At 36.1% G+C, this 25,759-nt stretch overlaps 1 protein-coding gene across 1 annotated transcript in view; it reads left to right on the forward strand.

The window, feature by feature from the left end:
- The first annotated feature begins 2,526 nt into the window (after window positions 1-2,526).
- The window catches only part of LOC122323516 (ephrin type-A receptor 7), a 44,412-nt gene continuing 21,179 nt past the window's right edge, over window positions 2,527-25,759 (forward strand). Inside the window, 4 exon segments of the mRNA XM_043217395.1 lie at window positions 2,527-2,677; window positions 6,771-7,118; window positions 23,565-23,692; window positions 24,951-25,248. Of these exon segments, the coding sequence (XP_043073330.1) occupies window positions 2,545-2,677; window positions 6,771-7,118; window positions 23,565-23,692; window positions 24,951-25,248 (907 nt within the window). The 5' untranslated portion in view covers window positions 2,527-2,544.

The raw sequence follows: 25,759 nt of genomic DNA on the forward strand, positions 1-25,759 counted from the left end.
TCTGCATGTATATTTAAATCTTCTTATGGAAATTCAGAATAGTCGTGACACCTGTGTTTTCTCTTGAATTGCTTTTTTCTATTATTCACATTTGTAGTCACTTTGGATAAAAGTGCTTGGTAAATGAACACATTTAAATGGATTTGTTTGTTCTTAATTAGGCTATAAATGATGCATGATTTTAGATGATAAAATGAGGTACAAAATTAGGCAGAGAATGTCCTAAAAAGTTAACTTGTATATGCTATACCCCCTACATCCCCCAAGTGTGATTCTGTGAGAGCTTGATCCACATTCCCTGTAGATATTTGGCATTTACATTTATGCTGATTCTCTGCAACCTGGACCCCTGGCGTACCCTTTTTGCTCGATCTGCATTATAGCCCTAGGTAACTATAGAGCCAATCATCTCACTGGTTTCTGTGGAAGCAACCCCTGCTGATGCCATGATTAGATAAATTGATCCATATGTAGCCAGCTGGTCTGTTGTGGAATTAGAAAAAAAACAGGATCCCTGGGAATTTGTGTGTAATGTCAGCAGATATGGGTTGTAATCTAATTCCCTTCAGTGCATTTGGCTTTAGCTGCCCTCAGTTGGCTGTCTGTTTTTGCCACAGTTCTCCTGGCAGTGGTAAAGTCAAAGTGTATTGTGGTTTAAACTCAGGTTGTAAAGACACCAGCAAACACTGACCGTGATGTGAAAACACAGGTACACAAAGTTTGTAGTCATTTTGCTGTTTGATTGGTGAAATCCGATTTCACATTTCATCCATTATAACACTGAGATGTGCTTGTGTTTTGTTTTGTATCCGCCTATGTGTTCTGAATGCATAGATTTGAATGTCATATCACTTATTGTGGTGTTTTTCCCAATGTCTATCTGATTTGACTGACCTCGCTGGAAAAGTACACGGTACGTCTGTGCTCACTACTTGCAGGGCGTGTAGGGCTGAATCCAGTCAGAAAAAGTGAATTTATAAAAGGAAACTGTATGACATGGAATGTCTTCATAATTATTTTCAAAATCATCAAAGTGATCATCCTTATTCTCTTGTTAGAGGGGATGTGTGTGTCATTATTTAGTCATTTGGAATTCACTTGTAAAAGGAGCGATGTAATTTCCTCATTATATTCAGCCGGGATTTTCCCATGACAGGAACGCAGCACAAATACATTGCATAAAATTACATTTTTTATTTATATATATATATATATATATATATATATATATATATATATATATATATATATATATATATATATATATATATATATATATATAAAGCTTTATACCTATTACTTTTTATATATAAGCATTACATATATGCATATTTTAAAACCGTATTGAAATGTAGAATGTATTTTATTTGCAAAAGTTATGCTAACAACAGTAAAAAGACATTTATGACATTAAAATAGCAACATCTGCTGATGCACATCGTGCTGTGTTCGTTGTCATGGGAACATCCCAGCGGATTGATAATGAGGAAATTACATCGCTGCCTTTGACAAGGGCATTCCAAACAATTAAATAATGACACACACATGCCCTGCTCTCTCAGTTATATTATATTATATATATGTATTATATTGTATATTTGGTAAAATTACCAAAGTTTGATAAAAATATATAAACCATTTCATAGGGACATAAAATGTTTTTCATAAATTACGCTTTAAGTTAATTTACAAAAATGTTTTAATAAATTACCATTTGTAAGTTTCATTCTTTTTGATCAATACAATTTTATTCATGCATTTCAGTCTAGAAAAAGGAAGAAAGAAAAAATTATTTGGGAAAAATAAACCAGATTTCAGAGGGCCCTTTACTTGGGTCCTTTTTTTGTGTGTACATCTGTGTATCTATGTGCATATTCATTATACCTGTATGTTTTCCAGAGAATTGTTTTTATGACCCTATCAGTGCATCGAGGCAATGATGAAGGGATTTGATCCTCTTTTGTAAATTGTTTTGGATAAAATGCATTCATGTGAACAAATGATTGTACATAATGATCATAAAATTAGGCATGGACAAATGGATGGTTTGTTCTTTTGCCTTTTGCTTTTCTAGCTTGTTCCAACTTATTGTAGAATAGGTGTTGTCATTCTCAGTAAGACAACTGAGTCTAGCATTAAGATGTGGGACCCCATATTGAACATTGCTATTCATTGCTTTTGTCCCTTCTTACAGTCACTCACACTCATAGCAGTTACTTCCCATCACTAGAGCTTCCATCACTTACTGCTTGTACAAGCAACAAATAGCCCCTTAATCATTTGTAATATGAACCTCGTTAGTTTCAAAGGATTTTGTTCCTGGAGGCACAGTGGCATGTGAGGGTTTTTTTTTCTCTTCAAGTAGCATATTATACTCCCAAGTGGATCTTTTATGTCTTCTAATAAGGTCTAAAACCATGTACTTTTCAGGGTTGTATTTAATTCTGCTGCTGGAAGCTAAAGGTTTTGTTGTCTCAGAGTCTGTAATGGATTTTTTTCTGTGTGTTCTGTCTTTTGCCAGCCTGTCCCCCGGGCACCTACAAGATGTCGTCACGGCAACAAGAGTGTTTCCCGTGTCCGACTAACAGCAAGGCTGAAGAAGAGGGCTCTGTGCTGTGTGTGTGCGAGGATGACCACTTCAGAACTCCACTGGACCCTCCGTCTGCTCCGTGCACCCGTAAGACAGTCTTCTGTGTGGGTTGAAGGTTTATGTGTGCATTTGCATGTTTTCTTATTTGTGCACAGGTATTTATTTGTGTTCTCATGTTTGTACAGTCCAATTCTGTTGATTCATGGTTTAATTTTGTTGACATTGGGGTTTAGCGCTGCCAACAGGAATGTAGTGTTTGTTGGTCGCAGTTAGGTGATGTATGGTAACATTTTAGTTAGATCAATTCTCATTGTTAACTAGCTGCTTATTATCATGTGTATTACTAGAATGTTGGCTATTACAGTATTCTGCATGACCATATTTTAAATCCTTTTAAATTAACAACAACCTTACTGACTGTTAGTAAGCATTACCATAAATATTTGTGCAATTAACCATAGTAATTACAATGCTATAGTTATTTATGTATTAGTTTTTCAAACAATTAAAGAAATAATGTTTTTTTCACAGTTGAAATAGTTTCTATTCTATATTAATATGAATTTTAAAAAAATGGTTGACTCGAAAAGTCCTAGCCTGAAAGTAATGAGCTAAAAATAATAATTATTAACATGTTGTTATCAGATTGTATGTTTCTAATGTGATCCCTGCTGAAAACTAGACTGGTTGACTGCTTTTACCTGGTCAACCAGCCTGGTCTTAGCTGGTTTAAGCTGATCAGCAGGCTGGTTTTAGCTGGTTTAAGAGGAGTTTGGGGCACATTCCCAGCTTGGCAGGCAGGTCTTAACTGGCCAGGCTGGGCGGCCAGCTGGAATGACCAGCAGCATTAGCTCAACCAGTGGTGTGAGTTTAGAGGCAGGACTGTTTGTTTATCAATGGCAGATGTGAAAGTCAAAACCATTTCCAAAACAATTGTTATTTTTTGCTGTTCTGTTTAATGGCTCTAGTGACATAGAAATCACACACTTAACCTTTCAATTCTTGTGTGACCGGCCCTTTATTCTTGGCGGAATGAGTCTCTGAGTTCTTATGACTTTTATATACACCATTAATTACTGTATTGATTAGGCTGCTGTTATATGAGAGAGAGAAAGACTGTGTGATCGTGTTAATTATAGTATTGACTCTACAGTCACTCTTATGAGCAGATGCCACCAGTTTATTATTGCGAGAGAGAGAGCGAGAGTAAGAGAGAGGAACGTCTATAATGGCTTTAAATGACAAGAGACAAAGAATTGAAAGGAGGAGACATGATATGGAAGAGCCATTTACTCTTCTATGTGTATTTTGCATGCTCCTCTGTTGATAATTTGCCTGTGTATGTGTGTGTGTGTACCCTAGTGTATGTGCTACATAAGTGGAAAAGTGTGTGTGTGTGTGTGTGTGTGTGTGTGTGTGTGTGTGTGTGTGTGTGTGTGTGTGTGTGTGTGTGTGTGTGTGTGTGTGTGTGCATGTCCTGTCTTGTGGCGGATGTATCCTGACTGCAGCTGTTCCCCACCGCTCATGGCCACACGTGGACCCCGTTGCATAAGCCTTCAGAGCCTTTAATAAATCAACGCTTCTTGCACACATCTAAATTATTCCATACACACACATTCACTCGTGCTTGAGCGTTCGTGTTACAATTTCATTATCATCTGCTGCATTTATGAGACAAGAGACAATTTTTTTTTTTTTTCAGAAGCCTAGATCTCAAAATTAAAACTCAACAAAGAATCAGGTCCTCAGGAATTCTGAGTAGTTATGACCCGCTTTTGGTTATAATCTTTTATACCTATACTTGGTTCCCACTGTTATTTCAGATTAATTTAAATTCCTTTGGTGCCATTTATCGGAAGTGACATTTAGTTAAAAGAAAAATGTCATAAGCAAACTTGTAATGTGAATTAATATAATATTATATATCAATATATAACACAATATCATATAATGCAATATAATATAATGTAAGAACATTTTTATGGATTATTTAATAATACAGTAATTGCATTTTATTATTATTATTATTATTATTATTATTATTATTATTATTATTATTATAGAATTTTGTTTTTATTTCATTGTTGTTTTATTTTATCTTGTTGTATTAATATTTATTATTAATTTCAGTAAGTTATGTAGTAAGTAGTGTTCATGGAAATGTATCCAGATAAGTTGTTGTTTTTAAATGGAAGTACAAATGTATTGAGAGTAAAATATAGTTAAGACTAATGTAATGTATTAATAATAATAATTTATGTAATAATAACAACCATAATTATATTATATTATTATTTTATATCTAATTATATTATGTCTCTCATTTCAGTAGTTTTGTTTTTAAATATATATTAGCCATTTTACTCCTAGATAATGGGTCAGATAAGGTGGTTGTTTTTTTTGTAGATTATCGTTTGATGGAGGATGGTTGTAAATAAAGATGTTTTCAGTACACTATTTATTTATTTATTTTTGAGATGACCAGTTTGTAGAAAGACCATCTTTTCAAAACTGAAAAGCAAATTCCTTGCAGCATGTTGAGTCCGTCGTCGGCGGCGTGTGTGTGTGTGTGTGTGTGTGTGTGTGTGTGTTTGAGGGCAACGGAGGCACCTGTAGTGCTCTTGGCCTGAGCTGATGATGGGCAGCTTAAAGCCCTGGTGACATTTAAATGGCTTCCTGCTGCTGACAGATTCTTGTCTGACAAACGGCATTAGAGACGCAGGGCTCCAGCCTCGACCTACTCCTCCCCGAGTCAACAGAACAGTCCCGCACTACAGGACAGCAGCAATTAACGCATCTGATATCTCTCCTCCTCCCCACCCCTCTTTTATCACTCTCTCTCGCTATTAGATAAGAGGCTCTCATTCATTCTGCCCACATGATTCACCTAAATCAGTTGCAGCTTCTGGGGGAAGTAGTTGTGAATGCAAGCCGTTTCAGTTCACGCAGCCGCTTTGAGATCCTTGACCTTACCATGAAATCAAATGCTTTTATAGGCTATTGCAAAACCCAATTTAAAATCTGAAAAACACAGGTATTGCTACTGCTGTGTTCATTGAATTTCGAAGGTACTGTGTAAATTGTGTGTGCTTTTCTTTGTATTTAAATTGAAGTGAAGCAAACAGTCCTACGTTGTGATAGTGGCCAGAATACTCTTATTTGTGTAATTATTTTGCTAGTTTTAAGATATGATTGAACTCAGATATTTACATTCTTTTGACCTTATTTTAACACTAATAATGAAAAAACATGCATTGTTAGTAGTAGTAGTGGTAGTATATTAAAGGGATAGTTCATTCAAAAATGGAAAATCTGTCATTCATTACTCGCCTTCATTTCGTTCCATAAGACCTTGTTCATCTGCTGAACACAAGTCAAGATGTTTTTTATAAAATCCGATATCTGACCCTGCATAGACGGCAGTGCAGCTAACACTTTCCAGGCCGAGAAAGGTAGTAATGACATTGTTAAAATAGCCAATGTGACGACAGTGTTTCAACCTTAATTCCACCAGAGACTGCTTTTTATGTGCAAAGTAAAAACTAAAATAATTTCTACTTCTCTGCTGTGTTGTGTAATTTGTGTTATGAAGTTGAACAAAGGTCTTGGAACAACATGAGGTTGATTGATTAATGACAGAATTTGGATTTTTGGGTGAACTATACATTTAACTGCAACAACAACATCAAAGCCCCCCTTTTTTAAATGGCACTGCTTGATTACAAAATGAAAACACTGTGCTTTTTAATTTTAATTCTGCTGCAACATATTCAGTCAAATTACAGGTTGGCACATTTGCACGAAGCAGCTTTTCCTCTCCCTGTATTTGTGTGAATGGTGTTTTTTGCTGGTGCATGAGAGCTGTGTTTGTCTTTGGCAGTGCCCTCAATACTTCATGATCTCTCTTTGACTGTCTTCCATGGCCTGTGTTCATTTCCTCTCAAGTGATTTTAAGCCTCAAGCTCTGTTAAGCTTTACCCAGTTGTAGCTAATTGGGTTAAATTATTAAAAAGAATTACAGTTCATTGAGGGGTAATTATCATCATGTTAATTAGAGGATGTTCAGATGACATTTATTTAATGCTTCAGATTTTTTTTTTTTTTTTTGTGGCAGTGGTACTGAAGTACTTTTTGTCTCAATAAAGCATTACAGACTGTCTTTATATATTGTTGCACACAGGTCCCCCTTCTCCACCTCGAGATCTGGTCTACACCCTCAAACAGTCCACGCTCATTCTAGAGTGGGCCGCTCCAAATGATTCGGGCGGCCGAGGGGATCTCACCTACAGCATAGGCTGCCGGCGATGCGTCGGCCCCCCGCGGGCCCCGCAGGTGCAGTGTGAACCCTGCGGAGCCAGCGTGGGCTTCGTACCACAGCAGAGCGGCCTGACAGAGCGCACAGTCACCGTAGTCAACCTGCTGCCCAATTCCAACTACTCCTTCAGCGTGGAGGCCCGGAACGGCGTCTCGGAGTTACTCCCCAACAAGAGGTTCTACACGCAGGTCAACATCTCCACCAGCCTTCCAGGTACAGTCTTCATAATATATTTCAACTACTGTTCACCTAGAGTTAAGAGTGTAGCGGTTTTGACATCACAGTTCAGGGTAAACATAACAAATAGCTCTTTCTGTGAATCTATTAAATTGTAATTAAAAAGGTTAAAAAGAGAGCCCAAAAGTGCTGTCAAATGGTTAATTGTATGTGTATTATATATATATATATACTATATATATATATATATATATATATATATATATATATATATACTGTGTATATATATATATATATATATATATATATATATATATATATATATATATATATATCACACAATAAGCACAAATATTTATTTAAACAAAAACTTTGGATGCAATTAACTGCGATTAATCGTTGACAGCACTAATTTTTAGCTATAATAATCACTACTAAACTTTAAAAATAAATGTATTCAAATAAATTCCTAAATTATAAAATTTCTATTTGTCGTTGAAATATATTCGTTTACACAGTGGCCTGTTTAATACGTAACTTGTTTTATAGCAGATTTATTTACAGATGCCATAAATGATTAAGACATCAGTAACAAGGAAAAGTAAAATATAATGAGTTAATAGTCCATAATTTCACAAACTGCTGTTCTCTAGACTTAATTTCTCTGGCAAACAAGTGAGATGTGGACAGTGATATGAATAAAAATGTGACATTTTATTTTGATGTCATTCCTTCATGTTAATTTCACACAATGTATTTATACACCAGTCACTTCAAAGACCGTCAAAATGGCTTTTATTGTTTGGATTTCCTGCAAAAATGGGCATAATTTGAAAGATGAGATTTAGTTTTCTTATCAAATTTAGCAATATATAAAACTGGAAGTTCGGATACAGATGCTTTCTAAACCAAAACACCCATTACACCCTTAGCTCTCTTTTTAAGAGGGTAAAACCTGTTTAACAAGAAACAGTTCCGTAAAACAAATGATAGTACTGCTTTTTTCTCTTTATACGTCATCTGATGCCACATATCCCAGTTTTTGCCTTAGTCGGTGTAATGTGGACAGTGAATGCTGGTTTGCATGTTTTTTGTCTTTGAGTGATTGTCTCTCTTCTAATGTTGCTAGAAAACGTGTTTGAGGACATCCTTTCTCAATACTGCAGCAGATGTTTTTTTACTCATCTCCATTTGATTTGTCTCTTTTTGAGCCAAATGAGGTTGTAACAAAGCAGCTTATTCATCTTAGTGCTTCTCAGTTTCATCGCATCCTTGTGTCGTTGATGTCTTTCCATACCATGTGGGATTAAATGACCTTTCTCTCCAATTTAACGAGATCGACAGCAGTGATCGGTGTTGGTGCTTTTTTATTATTAATGTTTTATCAGTATTATTATTTTGGGTTAGTGTATTTACAGTAGTACACTAGTATAAAAAAAAGAAACAAAACAGGTTGAAATGTTGTTTTATTGAGGCTTAGTGCTGAACAACAGAAAGTACCCAATTACAAATCTGTGCCAGCAGTTTATTATAGATTTTTTCCAGGTGAAATTGATTAAAGAAGGTAAAAAAAAAAAAACTGAAGCCAAAATTGTGTTAATAGCTGAAATGAATAATGCAATAATAATAATAATAATTAATGTTGTTTAATTATTAATTTATATATTTGACCAAATGTTTTTTTAAATATGTTGGTTGTTTTATGGGCTCATAACAGAAATTACTGATGTTAAACATAATCATACCTGCATGATGTGAGACTATTGTCCGCTTTTAGAGTCATATATCAAAAACATTTTACAGCTAGAATGCTCGTTGTTTTGTGTGCCTGTGCACGTATGTGTGTGTATCTGTAAATAAGTTTTGCTTATATTGTTGGGCCTACAGTAAATGTCACCATGAGGATATAAAACCTCACATTACCTCCAGCCAACAGCCTTTATGAGGTAAATGGCCTATTAACATAGAAAATAATGTCTCAATGCAGAAAGGCATGCGTGAGGGTTTGTTTAGGAGCTAGAAAATGCCTTTAGCGCAATGTAATATCAGCATAACCGATAATAATAGAATGCAAAGTGGTAAAAAAAAAACGCAGACGTGCATGTCGACCCATGAGCGCGCACTCCATTTTTAGTACTGACCAATTACAAAATGAAGTTGTATAAGAGCAGCATCTGGAGTCAAGCAGGGCTTAGTGAACAGCTGGTGTGCGTTTGTATGAGAGGTCAGATCTAAAGAGTTTGCCACACACACGCACACATACATATATGGTACACAATGTTATGTAAATGCCCAGTAACACACTTCAGAAATCACTTGAAGTATTAGACCCTCACCTGTTTCGTCAAATGCCTCTACAGGACAATGTGCACTGATATTAACTCGCTTTACACAACACCCAGATTAACACAGACACACACACACACACACACACACACACTGTATAGAGTCACAGAGACTCACTCACATTACTGCTTGCTCAGATCCTTCAATGATCCTAGAGTGCCTGAACACAAAGGCTGAAATAAGCAGCACAGGAGCCGCATGTTTATTAATGGAGGAGATTTCTTTCATCAAGACTTATACACACTCAGATTTTGCTTTCCATTAAGAGTAAATTGCAGAGCGTTTATTTGGCACTCGACTCCTGCGCCTTTCATTATTTGATACTCTTCCCAACACAATTGCTTTTTCTCAGCCAAAAATGACTCTTTCTTTGTCTCTCACACCTTTTCAGTAGTTTATTTTCTCTTTTTTTCCCTCCTTTTCCCCTTCAGGCACAGTCCAAATTAACTTTTTTTCACACCTGCCAAAGCAAGTGAATTGAGAACATTTGCCAGCCGTGAAGCTGTTTATATAGATTTATTTTTACAGGGTATATTAGGATATATATGTTTTTTTTCTATATTTGTTAATGAATATATAATTTGAAAGAACAAAGAAAAAAAAAGGAAAAAGTCTTTGTCACTTTTGCATAATTTAATGTGTCCTTTCCAAAGAATCGTTAATATTATTTAAATACATCATAGATATAATAATTTATGATGCAATATTTAATTGTTTTGGCTTTTTAATTGTATTTATAATTCATTGTTTTCATTTGCTATGACACTGGCAAATATTTTTTATCTACTCTCCAAAGCTTTTTTTTAATGTATTTTTTTATTGCATTTGGCACTCGGTAGGTGGATCTCAGGTATAAATCATATTCCTTTGTGCTTTCATCTTCTTGCGCTGGAAGTTGTGTGGGTAGCCATAACACAAGTCTTTAATTTTTATGCGTGTTGCATATTCCAACTTAATTTTGCTCTCTTCTCCTGTTCTGTTCTCAATAAACACACCATTAATCTCTCCCTCACACAGCACAGGCTCAAGGTTAACTGGAGCTCTCAGTGGAAGTGCTATTACTTTATTGTGATGTACAGTCTCAGAGGCAGCTGTGTGTTTGAGCTCTGTGATTAGAGTCGATGCGATTGCAAGCCAACACAAAGGAGTTTAACTGACTAGAGGCTGAGATCAGTGCCACGCTTGTGTTGAATGCGCACGTTCTGTGTATATTGGCCCTTTGTTGAACTCTCTGCACAAAGGAAATATAAGCGGGCTGATCATTTTGAGAGTAGTTTGCAGCGACCAAATCGGGTCAGGAGGCAGCCATCTTGGTGAAGCCCCCGGACAGATGTTTTCTATAGAGGTAAATGGCAGACCTGCTCCTATCTACTGTACTTGAACAGGGAATGGCATTTAGATTCATTTAATAATGAAATGTGTAGTAAATATTTGTAATCAGCTGTAAAATGTGGTTTATAGCAGTAATACATTTCGTGAGTTTAAAGGGACAGTCCAGGACAATTCTGGCGTCATTTATTCATGTGATTTTAAACTTGTGGGACTTCTGTGGAGCACAAAAGTTATGTTTAAGTTTAATGTGCAGAAACCGTGTTGATTGTGACTTTCATTCTGACTTTCTTTTATGTCATAAAGGTTTCACAACATGAGTAACATCAGTGAAGTATTCCTTTTTTAACTTAGGCCAAATGTAAAAATTATCAACCAAAAATCACAAAATCGAAAGTCAAAAATCAATGTTAGTGCCCAGTTCCACGTAAAAAGAGAAAGCGAATACATAAAAAAAGAAGTTATATATACAACTATATGCAACTAACTTTCTAACTAATCTATTACAAAGAAATGGATGTTATCAATCGACAAGGCAGAAAGTGCAACCGACACGCTGAATCCGATAATCTCAAGTCTCAAGAATCTTAAGCGATTGACCACCCTGTTCAATATATCAGCACTGTGAAGATTATTGGAAGTTTTATTGCTTTTACCTTCAGGGTTAAAAACATAAAACTTACTCTAATATGTAATATGTGTTTACTTTGACAAATACTGTTTAGAGCGCACGTTGTTAATGGTTCAGTTACATAATTTTTTTGGTCATGGTGCCCATCCCTATGTTGAGTTTTTAATTTTAGAAAAACCTTAGTAAGTGTTACATTTTGGAGTACATATAATGTAATAGGCTTAAATCAAGCAGCTTCCTTTCTCACTGTGCAAGCAGTAATCTGAATTGAATCAGTCAGAAATGCACACGCACTCATAAACAACCCCACAAAGGTTCACAAGTGTGTGAAAACTTTGTGTCTAATAAGCTGTAAAGGTCCCTGGAGATCCAAGGCAGGAGGAGTTCCTGTCCCCCACGGGACCTCCTTCCCTGCGGCCTCTACAGAAAAGAAGCCAAGCAACCTCTCCTTTCAAGCCGAACCTCCCAATAGGGCCTGCGGTGGGCCGATAAAGTCCAGCTCAAAGCCTCCTTCTCAAATTCAGGGAAATCCGTTTGGTCAGGGTGCACTTCTCATCGACCTGTGGTCTTAAACTCTACGCTGGCTAAGAGCCAACTCTGCCGGCCGTGAACCATGCGCTGTAAAGCTCCACTGCAGCGTGGAAGCACCACTGGGCCCTTATCCTGAGAGGAAGTTTAATATTTCCCATCGGGGAGAGCGAGAGGAGGGATTGGCTAACAGCTTTAGTTTAGGTTGGGGGGTGAGAGCGTGCCCTCAAAGTCACTAATGCAGTATTCATAAAGGTCACTGGCTCTTTTATGACATATTGTCTCAGAACACAGCTAGGGCGTCAGTCCCGTCATGCTCTCCGCTTGCGTGGAGCTAAATCACGTTAAGCGAGGTAATATTGCGCGAGTACACCAGAGCGTGTTGATATGTACACAAACACATGAAGAGACCAGGCTTATTTGACGGCTTCAACATATAAGCTAAACCCTGAAGGTAAAAGCAATAAAACTTCCAATAATCTTCACAGTATTAGTGATAGACTGATATATTGGACGGGGTGGTTAATCGCTTGAGATTCGGTCATTCTGAGACTTGAGATTATCGGATTAACAGAAGCGTGTCGGTTGCACTTTCTGCCTTTGTCGATTGATAACATGCATTTTCTAGCAATGAGTGTGTTTTGAGTAACTCGTTGTTGTTCTCAACAGGTCCACATAGGCATGGCGAAAAATTCACAATATAGTTATATTTTCTTATTGTTCATGAAAAATTGTTTATATATTAAATAAGCACGTTCTAATGCCTATTTTTGGATAATTCAGTTGATTAAATAGTTCATCAAACAGGATGAAGTACCCTTTAAATTACTGTAATAATTTACTGTAATAATTTTTTAAGTGCCTCATATACCATTTAATGCTGTTGATCTGACAATTTGATCTGAATAATTTTTCTCTTTTTCTTAGTTTTCTTATTTCATTTATGTGTTGTGTTCATAAATATATTTATCTCTAGTTATGCTAAATATAAAATATAAACCCCCATGATTCATGCACCGTTTCGTGCTGTGGATCTGAAAGTACATTTCATTTGTTTAATCTCTCTCTATTTGGAACTTAATAGGTGCAGAGCAAAAGATAAGTGTGTTTATAAATACAAATATTATGCACACTAATAGTAGTAATAGAATATACATTATAAACACCGATATTCAAAATATTACTACTACTAATTATTGTTATTATTATTATAATCATTTTTATTGTTATTATTGATAGCTTGTGGTTATAGTTATATGGATAGTTTTTTGGGGGTTATGTGTAAATAACAAATAAGATCTACCGGGGTATAAAAATGATAGTATAGTCATACCACCCAGGTCTTGGACATATGTGTGTTAGCATCTGACTGTGCGTTTGCAAGCTGGCTTGTGCCACAGTACATGCTACAAATTCAATTTAACTAGACATCTGTTGAGGCATGTGTTTTTTTTTTTTCCCAAAGTTAAATCAGTGTGAATTTATAGACTGAAAGAAATCTGACAGTATTCCAACCCCTATGATTTGTAAAGGCTTTTGTCACCATGGATGAGTCACTTATTTTTTGGCATATTTTCTGTTAGATAAATAACTCCATCGGCTACATAAATGTGTAAGGGCTTCATTCAGATCTTTAGAATCACCCGTGACACATAGTAATTTTTAAAAGTCCTCATGCAACGTTTAATACTGTTGATCTAAAAATCTGAGGGTTTAAATCCGAATTTTGAGCCAGCCGTGAAAAAGGCCCAAACAAAGAGTGGGCAGATTTGGGTCACGTCTTCTCTCAGATCTGAGTTTGGACAGCTCTGCTTTTGATCGATTGCAGCTCTTTTACACCAGAACACACTTTCCATAGTTGTTCAACAAAGCCCCAGTGTTTTCACAATTGTTTCAGGGTGTTTACGTGCCTGATGCGTGTGTGTGTGTGTGTGTCAGAGAAAGACAGGCAGAGGGGAGGGGTCAGTATGGGGGGATTGACATTTCAATATCTTCAGAGGATTTGGTTTGGCTGCTTTAGATGGCAAAGGCCTGTGGAGCTCTCTGGGGTCTGGCACCTCTGTGCACCTCATCAGAGGGAGGGTGGGGTGAGAGGGATAAGAGGATGACATAGGGTGAAGGACGGCAGGATACATGGCCCAGAGAGGACAGAGAGAGGCGTGTGTATTTATGTCAGCCTTACTTTCTTCTGTAGAACACAAAAGAAGATATTTTGAGGTTGGGTTTTTTTTTTTTCCCAAGTTTGGACCCCTCTCACTTCAAATGTATGGACAAAAATTATTAATTATCTTGTATGATTTTCTTCGTTTTTATGAAACTCCAAAAAAGTTTAGAATGATCTAAGTGATTAAATTATGACATTTTTAGTATAAAGTGGTCTTATCATGAAAATCTATTTTTATTTATCTTTTGTTGCTTGAAAAGTCAAATTTTGTACAATAATTGACTGAACGATTGATGACGATAAAAGACTTTTTCTACTGTACATATATATATATATACATTTATAGGAAAGAGAAGTCTTTTACAACAATAAAATAGTTAATAGATAATAATCACAACATTAAAGTCAGTTTAATGTTGTTTTAAAATCTTGTTTTAGGCACTTATATGCCGTTGTGTTTTCAGATCATTTAATCTGAATTCAGTTTCATGTAGCTATTTTTCTGCATTGTCAGATTTATTCTTAAAACAAGAAAATCTAAAAAATAACAGAATGCTCTGAAGCAGTTAGTATTTTTCAAGTAAATTGAATCCTGAAAAAACTTTTTGCAACCTTCCAAGCTGTTTTGCAGTACCTTCTGCTCTATGCAACCTTCCGAAGAAACTCAGCATTAGAAAGTTTATTTTTACACTCTCTGTAAAAAGCTTCAAAGATATCACTGCACTTATAAAAGCTACATTTTAACTCATGTAAAGTGCATATTAGTACCTCAAAAGAAAATTTTAATATTAAAGCGTACAAATTAGTAGTTAACCTCAGTCATACTGTAGTTTTGCACCTTTCTTCTGAGATGCCTGAACATTACAGTCCGCCTTCAACAGTTTGGCCAATCAGTGTCTTAAATGTTTGTTTCTCTCTCCCTCCTCCACATCCATCCATCCATCCACCCGTCAGAAGCGACAGCTCTCAGAAGCTGAAATCTTCCAGCTCAATTCACAGCACTTCCGTGCATTTGCTCTGAAGTGTGCATTACCGCACCCTCTGTCTCTCTCCCTAACAAGGGAGCTGCTCTCTCGGTCTGCTCTAATGGGGGAAAATGAGAGAGCACGAGGCTCCAGCAGCTCTAAAAGAGATTGAGTCATCACCCTCCATTCAGCGCCACACTCATCCAATTTGGCCTCCTTTGTCACAGAGTGCAAAGGATTTTAATTGGTTGCAACGCAACGTCTTTTCCTCACCCTCTGCGAGGGCTCGCTTTTACCATTTGAGGTCTTTGTGGTAATCACGGATGTTTTTGCGAGCTTGTTATGTGGCACGCAAGAAGTTGGATGTTGGATTTAGTGCACACACATACGCGGCTAGACATCCTTAGATCATCAGAGTGTTGCAAAGAGCTCTGAGAGTGACGAGCAGCTAAAATAAATCAGCCACTCAAGAAAGAGAGAGGTGAGCGAATGCATGAAAAAAGATGAAAAACTGACTCTAAACGTGCCTCTTCCTTCTTAGTCTAACCCTCTTAAATGTCAAGATCTTTATTACACTGTTAGAGTGTTGGAGCTGGGTAATATATTTGCTATATATTGTAGTCGTGATTTTGATGATGATATAAAATTAGGTAACATTGTAATTTAATGCAGTCTTTATTTAGCCATTTAAGTTTAAAGAGCGTGTCATTAGAATAGTTTTACCATTCTTGGTCTGCGACTCCTGAATATAAGACAGCTCTGAAGTAACATCTAAAAAGGTTCTTCAGTCAACACCCAAATAGTTCACGGAAGTCCCTGCATAGCATTTGTCCACGTTGTTAAAAATGGTTCACGTCAGTGTATTAATGTATTTTATATATTTATTTATTTAATGACACATTAACACTTTTATTTACCAAGTATTAATTAAACTGATCAAAGGCGACAGTCAAGTCACTGTTACAAAAGATTTGTATTTGAATTAAACTCTGCTCTGTAACTTTCTTACAGTTTTCACAGAGCTATTAAGCAGTAAGGATGTTATTAACATTGTTAATATTAAAATGTAATGAGCTGTAAACCGGCATATTGGGATGATTTTGGACTGCTGAAAATCAGATTTTCATACATTTTAAATTGCAATAATAGTTTACATTAGTACAATCCAAACACCTATTGAATATAAATATATAGCTAGATATCGCTGTTTATTAAAAATTATTATAGACTATAATTTTATTAGCATTAGAAAATTGTATGTCTGCTGTAGTGGCGGTTACAGTGACATTCCTTCCGACTAAAAGGTTTAATAGAAACACATTAATATTAATATGTGTGAATCCAAGATAACTTTAAAAAGCTAAAGAAAATAAACTCTAAACTGTGTGTGTGTGTGTGTGTATATATATATCACCCAGCCTCATTGTACATGTTTGTTTTGAGCATATGTCTGTGTAATAAATAGTTCAAAATTGAATTTCTAAAGGGTTTATTATGCATGCAGAATGTGTGTAAGAGATGTTCGGGACGCTTTATGTCACTGTGTGTGTGTTGCTGTAGGGGGTTGATGAGTTGTTCTGTCTCCACTCCCACTGCTCAGGCAATCTTGTGATGAGACCGATGGCCTAATGCTTTGATTGACAGCTGTCTGTCATCTCTAGGGGGAGATGTCAGTCAGACGGTTTGCTATCTGCCAGACCACCCATCTTTGGTTCTTTTTTTTTTTGCAGTCAGTGCTTTTTATGTGTATGTGTGTGTGTGTGTGTGTGTGTGTGTGTGTGTGTGTGTGTGTGTGTGTGTGTGTGTGTGTGCGTGCGCGTGTGCGTGCATTTCTTTTACAGAGTCTGTTTTTCCTACTTCTCAATTCAGTCTAACTTTGCTGCACTTCACATGAACTCTTACAGCTTAGTGTGTTGTCTGCCTATGCTGTCGGCTTGTTTTACGCTCCGTCTGTAGCTTACAGCATTGTTGCTGCTTTGTGTCTGGAAAATGATGCCCCTTATATTTCTGTCAGCCCCCTCTCCCTGTGTTTTCCTCTTCTTCATTTCCCCCTCCCCATTTCCTCTCTATTTATAAGTCAGGTAAATAATAAGCTTGTAATATAGACGGTTTCTGCTTATATCTTCAGGAGTGTTTTTGTGTAGAATGTTCAGATAGGTAGATAAATAAATAAACACGCTTCCCCTTTAATTATTTATAGTTTAATACTTTCTTCTATCCTGCTTTCTTCTTCTATATACTAATGTACTAATTATTAATATGCTGATGTATACTAATCTAATATGCTGTGGCAACCTGATACAAAACTGCACATCGATCCCTAAAGACTCTTATAATTAATAAAAAAGATTTTTTTTAATTCTATGCAGGATTCATTTATTGGCCTTTTTCTGCCTTTCTCTCTGTTTGCTGTTTCTGTACTCCTTCTTTTTTTGTCTTTCTATTTATTCTGTTTTTAAAAGCCATTTTCTCCCATTTATCTCCTTTTCCTCACCATTCACCACACTTTCTCGCTCCCTCTCTTCCTCTCCTCCTCCACCTCCGCTTCCTCTTCCCTTCCCGCTTCCTTTCATTCCCCCGTCTCCCTGTCCCAGGTGTACGTAGGGTGTTGTAATATCATTCTTTAGATGGAAATGTATATGTCTTGCAGGCTTCAGTCCCTGCTCCTCTATCTCACCCTCCCAGCAGGCCGACAGAAATCCCCTCTTCCACATCGTCCCTCTTTCCCTCCCTCTTTTCTATCCTTCCCGCTCTCCCTGCGATAATATAAATGATAATAGCAACTCTATCAACCTGCCCAGCTGGTGAGGCATACCGGGTAATGTGTACAACCATTTGTTTGTTTATTTCAGAATATTTCTTCTTTATTTATTTCCTGGCGGCCCGTGCGTGCGTGGAATGTGCTGTGTACGTACGCAGCGTTTTGGCCACATTTTGGGGTGGATAATGGATAGTTTTGCATAATGCATCGGCAAAGTTGTAGACAATGTATCATGTCATATAATGAATTTTGAGTATGTTCAACAATGATTTAATGGCTGAATATGTTTAATTCAAAATGCGTGCTTTCGTGACGCACTTACCCTCACAGAGCACCGCAATAGATGTAAGCGGTGTAATACACACACGCTTTCTCCCTGACTGCAAGGTTAACTCAAACCTGGAGGCATCTCATGCTCTGCGAGACCGCAGCGATATAGCAGTGTCGTATGTGTGTATGTTTGTGTGTTATCATGCATGACTTGACTATTTGGTCGCGTTCCCCACTGCCATTGCTGAGGGCAAGATCACATTTCACCCTGCCAGACTATTGCAACCCTGTATTTGTCTCTCTCACTACAGTCAGCAGCGTATCACTGCCAGTTGTCAAAAATGCTAACTGTCTGTATTGAAGAAAAACACACTCCCAATCTTTGTTATTAGCACCCGTTCTGCTCTTTCACACACAGCAGTCTTTTAAGTGGATGTACTGTAAGTATTTAACAAAAGCGCCACGATTAGCCGGATGTAGTCGCTGCAGTGACGCGAGCCAAAGACTGCGGAGCCAATAGAAGGAATTCTCCAGACAATAATGAGACGACTGAGGATGAGAGAGAGACTTACGCACTTATTCACAGGAAGATGTCCTGAGGGAGTGACGTGTGCCTGCCTGCACGCTCTGATAGCACACTGCTCCGTGCCAAACGGAGTTTCCAAAACGCCCCTGCTGAAAGAATCTGTGGCTCTGCCACTGCAAAAAAAAAAAAAAAAAAAAAAAGCCATGCTGGCTCTGTCTAGAGGGCAATACAGACTGCTCAACAAATCCGGTGCTTCCTACTCTTGTGACCACTGACATGCTGCAGTTTCTTTATTAGAATTTTAAATATCAAATTATTTGCTTACCATTGGCAAGTCAGTGTTATTTATGTTCTTTTATAGTGTGTGCGTGTATGTATGTATATGTATGTGTAACTAGCAGTTATTAGAGTAGAGTATTAGTAGACTGTCTTCTTAACACTACACCACTACCACAGGATACTACATACTGACTATCAGATACCTTTCAAGTATATGGAAACTTAGGCTACTAACCCTAAGCAGTCTACTCTGAGAGTTAGTAGTTATAAATGAATTAGAATGACATGTTGACATGTAGTTACAAAGTTACTTATAGTTAGTAGAATCTCTAAAGTGGACTATTAAAATAACCAATTTTTTTCTATTTTATTTTGTTAGATTTTATGTTATGTTATTTTATATTATATTATTTTATAAACTCATTTTATTACTTTTGTTTATTTTCCTATTTTTAAATAAATTATTTAAATATTTTTCATTTATACCAACAATTTTGCTTATGCAATAGTTTTGCTTAGATATATAAACGTGCAAATAATTTTTTTAATATCAGTTATATATGTTACATAAATGAAAAAATGTATTTAAAAATCTAGAATTTAAAAGTACATTTTTATAATTTGAGTTATTTACATATATAAAATGCTAGTTTCCATAAATCAAAGGAATCAGCAAAATTAATTCACAGATATTAAAAATACCACTCATTGGTGGTTAATTTTTACATTGCCAAAGCAATGTTTTATATAAGATTATTATAAAATAAATATAATTCATATATTAATATTTTTATTTCAGCCTATTCAATTATATATTCAATTATATCTCAATTAGCAAAAAAATAGTTTCAGTCAATGCAAATATATAAAAACTGTTTTGTGTAGTGCATTGATCTGAGTTTAAAGATGCCATGTTTGTGTGTGCCATGAATGTATATGTATGTGTGTTTATGCGTGTGTTTGAAAGGTTAACAGGTAGTGCAACATCCAAGCTGTCTTACAGAGGTCAGTTCAATAGCTCGGTCCGATTCAGAACATTGTAACCTTCAGTTTGGCGACTGCAGTGATGGAGTTACACTCAAAGCAATTCATCTCCTTTCTCATTTCCTCCCACTTGGATGGGGTCAGACTGCCAGCAATCAGTTATGAGTGAATCTCTGTGTGTGTGTGTGTGTGTACGTGTGTACGTGTGTACTTGTGTGTGTGTGTGTGTGTGTGTGTGTGTGTGGTGTGTTGTGCCAGGGCGGTGTTAACTATGTTTGCAAGTGCATTTTTTCAGAGTTGGAGTGGGAGGCAGAGCAGCAGTTTGGAGCTCTTTATACATTATTCATTATGGTGGGTAAGAAACAACAGCCTGGAGTAGAAATGTAGAGGGAGAGAAGCTTCTCTTACACCCAGTATAACCCACAAACAGTTGTGTTGTGCCTCTCATTCCTCCTGAGATTATAAATCCATTTATTAGTAAATTAGGGGGTGTTTTTTGCAGTTTTTCTCCACACATAACTAGGGGTGGCGTCCGCGAGTGTAAGACCATGTAGAAAATCGGGGTAATTTGTAGGTTACCGATAATATGAGGAAATTTGAACTTGTGAACTCCAGAAAGCTTTAAAGGGATACTTTACACCAAAATCTTAGCTATTTTAGATGAAAACCGTGAGGCTTGTGACTGTCCCATTGACTGTCAATGAATCTGTCAATGAATCTGTCAAGGATCCAGTAAAGTATAAGAGACGTCGTCAGAATACACCATCTGCCATCAGTGGTTCAATCTGAATGTTATGAAGCGATGAGAATACTTTTAGTATGCAAATAAAATAAAAATAACGACTTGTTTCAATATGTTGTCTTCTCTGCACATTTTGTAGTCTATCCACTGAACTCACTAGATATGCTGCTACATGCTCTATTCTGCTTAAAAAAGATCGGGCTGTATAAACACATCACGGCTGGCAGAAGAGTTACATAGTTTGTGTCCTTTGCATATTTTCCAAAATGTGAAGTAAAATTTCTATTCTTAGAATTTAATTTAATTTAATTTAATTTAATTTAATTTAATTTAATATTTTATTTTATTTTATTTTATTTTATTTTATTTTATTTTAGTTTAGTTTAGTTTAGTTTATTTTAGTTTAGTTTATTTTATTTTATTTTATTTTAGTTTAGTTTAGTTTATTTTATTTTAGTTTAGTTAATTTTAGGTTATTTGTTTATTATTCCTAAGCTTGCCACTAAAAAGATAAAATAAAATTCTGAAATTGATTTTTTTAAAATATTATTACTATGTTTAGCTGAAATTGTAATGCTAATATAATTTGTAGTTTTATTATGTGTAGTGTATTATGCACCTTCTGTAGTTTAAATGTTAATTATTATTACAATTTTTTGAAAAAGATATGAAATGTAACTGTATTGTACAAAATTAGTATATATAATAATAGTTATTCTTAAAGCTATTGCAGTAATGCACATACTACACACACACACACACACACACACACACACACAGAAATACTTGATAACTAGCTCTTTTTGTTTAAGAGTGTGATTTCCTTTCCTAAAACTGCCTTCTTGAGAAATGTTGAAAAGTCCTCCATTCATATTTTGTGTCCTGTCTACCTTGCCGTAGCCTATGGGTTACCACGTACACACTGAATTGCGCTGGTTATGTTTGTTTTTTGTCACTTTCTTCTATTCACCGTCATTTCCTGTCATCTCTACACTACACCTGTCAAAAGTGGCACAAAGGTCAAAGATAGAAAGGTCACACATCTGGTCAGGACTGAATCGTCTGTGCACAGTGTAGTCATGAAGCTGTCAGCCGTCTCGCACAGAATATCACACTACAGTTGTCCGTGATCTTTAATGAGCAGCGTAGCTGTCACTTTGTCTGAGATCAAAAGATTTTTACTGAGATATCTTAGTTTTATTTCATGCCAGTGTCTCGTGGGGCGTCTGGAGTAGTAGGCCGAGAGAACAGCCTGAATGACAATAACCCTCATCCTTTTGTCAGACACATGAAGAGGACAAGTACTGTCTTTGATCAGCCCCACAAATTACACTGTAATTTGAAATCACAGTATAAAGACGTGACGGAAACCACGAGTGTGTTTTTGTTAGCATGTGCTACTGCGCGTGAAGAAGGAAAAGCAAGGTTTGTTTTGGTTGTCGGTTGATGTACGAGAGTCTCATTTGTCTGATGCTTGTTTTTGACGTGATGGAGCTGTCAGTCCTCGGTGGGGGATTTTGAGTGGCAGCTCTCAGCTGTTCTGTCCTCGTTAATCATCTTTTAATCAGAACGGCAGGAGACGCACTCACACTCACACATCCAACTCGGCCTCCCGTTCAGGACAGGAAATAGCCTAGGAGATTATAATAGGTGAAAAACAGCTTGTGAAATGTACAGAATGGCCAAATTTCATAATCCTTTTTTTTTTTTTGGGGGGGGGGGGCTAGATTCTGAATACGTATGCAATTGTTTACTGTCCCATAAAGCTTTTCGATTGGATTCAGAAATGGTGGTTAGGCAATGCAAGTTGAGAGGGTCACATGAAAATGTCCAGATAATATTTAACATTCGCAAAAATAAATATTTATTTAAATGGGGTACCTGCTCAGAAATTATGTGATTTCCCGACACGGCTAATGTTTCTTTTTTTATGTAGCTATCTTGAGAGAGTGCCATTATGTTATATTATGTAAATTATATTTCATTCCATGAGCTTTTTTTATGATTAAAATATGTTAATCCTTGTTGTTTCCCTACAAGAAAACTAACTTACATATGTTATTTTTTGTTTTTTATGTATTTATACAGTTTTACCTTTGAGAATATAAAGGAGGGTTTTGCAAGATTTACGTTACAAGAATCATTGTTTTCATCAATATTATGTTGTTTTCATACATAGATATCGAAATGAAAAGTAGTGCTGTCATATGATTAATTGTATCCAAAATAAAGGTTTTTAATAACGTAATATATACAGTATATGTGTGTGTGTACTGTGTGTATATATTATGTATATATAAATATACACATACACAGTACAGTATACATTTAGAAAATATTATGAAATGTATTTACATGCATATATTTATATCATGCAATTTATATTATATATAAATATACTAAATATAACATTTCTTTTAAATATATACATGTATGTGTGTGTATTCATATATACATAATAAATACACACTGTACACACACACGTATTACATAAACAAAAATTTATTTTTGATATAATTAATCATTTGAAAAGCAAAACTCACTATCAAGAGTTTTTGCCAGTTTTGCTACTGAAAATGTATTTTTACTAGATTTGATCAAATTTAATTAACGACTACTGAGAGCAGAATTAAGAATATTTCGTAAACATAATTTTAAACACATTAAAAAGGTATTATTTTATGCCGTTCTTGTATTAAGGATTTTTAAATATTTGCAAAATGCCGAATGCTGTTCCTAAAGTGTTGAATTTGCGCCGGTTTATCTAAGCAGCGCTGAACGCACAATGGATGGATGTGACATTATTCTGACAGCAGGAGAACGTCTTAATCAAATCTTTATCAGCATGTTCAGACAGTTATCATCACCAATCTGTTGCACACTCGGGCAGGAGAACTTCAAGTCACAGTTTTCTTTTAATTATTTACAGTTTTTTCTCTCGCTGTCTGTCTCTTTAGCGCCTTCCCAGGTTAACGAGCTGCGAGCGGAGAAGGTTGAGCAGCGCAGTGTGACTCTGGTTTGGAGAGAACCCGTCGTGTATCCCAACAGCAGCCGCACTGAATACGAGATCAAATACTATGAGAAGGTACGGTTACATCCTCTGTCCTCTCCACTGAAGCACCGAAGCTGTTATTAACCTGCATGTGTGTTCAGCCAGCTTCCCACAGGCCTGTAGCTCATTGATCATTCAGTCAGATGGAGTAGCTGCTTTAAAACATGTACCGTAGCTGCCAGACATTGATGTCTGTTCAAACTCCTGCCAGGATTGAGGGGGAAAAAAACACCTCTTGCGCAATAATACATTTCTTATGAACACAGTGCTTTCACATTCAAAATCTTATACAGATTATAGTGCATAAGCAGATAATCTTTTTCGTAAATCGCTTGAATGGTTGTTGGGTTGTTGTCGTGTTTTTTTAATTTGGCAGATGGAAATCAGGGAAAAATCAGCGCAAACATGTCTGACTGTGTAACGGCTGATGTCAAGACTTTGTCAGTGATCATTTGACCTAATGCAAATTTGAGGAGTCTCGTTTTTCATTTTTATTGATTTGCAAGTAAACCCTTAAGGGAAGCTTTTGCAATGGGTTAACTTTTAATGGCTTATGTTTTGTTGTGCATATAAGCATGTTTAATTTTTTTTATTAGAATTTTTATTAGATACTTAGGTATATTTTGTATTGTTTTACTTAAAAATATATAATTTTTAAATATAAATTTTTTTAATTTTAAATCTATTTATTTTTCCATTTTTAATTATTATAATTCATTATATTTTTTGCTTTAAGTGACTAAATAGAAGGAAAAAAGATCTAAATAAAGATTAAAGTAATCATAAACCATTTCATTATTTATTCGGTGAAAATGTATGTAATTTTTTTTTTTATATTTATTTTTAAATCTCTTTTTTTTTTTTATCACGTGACTCACATTTTTCCCATGGCAAAATTTTTAAAATACAACAAATGTATTTATTTTTATTTAGTTATTTATCAGTATTTATTTATTTGATTTATTAAAATTATTTCAGCATAGGTTACAGTGAAGGCATTTGTAATATTTAAATTCTATTTGAAACAAATGCTGTTGTATTTTACCTTTCAGTTCATCGAAGAATCCTTAAAAAAGGTCACCCATAAAAAAAATTATAAGCAGCACTCTTTTCCTCATTGTTAATAAAAATCAGCATATTAGAATAATTTCTGAAAGATTATGTGACGGTGAAGACAAAAGTGAAAGACAGTATTGTTCCAGAAATGTTATATCATATCATCTACATCGCTGTCATTCACCTCCATAGACTTAAGTAGTTCACTTATGGACATATTTCCGTGTTCCTTCAGGACCAGAAAGATCAGAGTTACTCCACGGTGAAGACGGCTGCCACCAGAATCAGCGTCAACAACCTGAAACCAGGCACTACCTATGTCTTCCTCATCCGCACCTGCTCCAGCCCAGCACTTTCTTCTCTTTCTTCCTCTCCTCTTTCTTCCTCCTCCTCCTCCTCTTCCTCATCCTCTTTGTCTCCATCTTCCCCGTCTGCTTCCTCTTCCTCCTCCAGCCCCGTGGCAGCTGTGTCGCCCCCTCCGCTCGACTACGGGGCGTACAGCACACCTCTGGAGCTGCAGACGCTGGGGGAACGTGAGTGTGCCTCTCTGTTTTAAAAGAAAGAGTGCGTGCGAAAGCAATTTGTGGTGTCATTATTTTAATAGCAATATGAGCAAAAAGGTTTTTTTTGGTTCATTTTACAATTGTACGCAAAATATGTTGGCTTTGCAGTGAAACAGTGACTTTAAAGTGCAAATGCTTGCTGTCGTGTTTAATTTAGGAGGACACATTCATATTGAATGAACACTTTAGAAGGACTTTCGCATGTGACCTCGTCAGGCTGTAGCACACAAACAAGCATTTGAGCAGCTGTAGATTATGCAGAACAAAAGCTGCCGTGTTTGGTGCCTGGTTGCAAACCATTTGGACCGGATGACTTTCGTTCCAGATCCTGTCTGATATCGCTCCACCGTGCTTTTGCTCCTAACAGCTTGGGGGTTTTCTCAAATACGAAGTGCACCGCTAGGTTCAAAATGGTTGATTAAATCGGAAAGTAGAAAATTTTTCACTTCTCAGCCTCCCAAAATAAAAGTAAGCCTTTAAC

This window comes from Puntigrus tetrazona, chromosome 19, assembly GCF_018831695.1.
Source record: "Puntigrus tetrazona isolate hp1 chromosome 19, ASM1883169v1, whole genome shotgun sequence".
In the NCBI taxonomy this organism is placed as follows: Eukaryota; Metazoa; Chordata; class Actinopteri; order Cypriniformes; family Cyprinidae; genus Puntigrus; species Puntigrus tetrazona.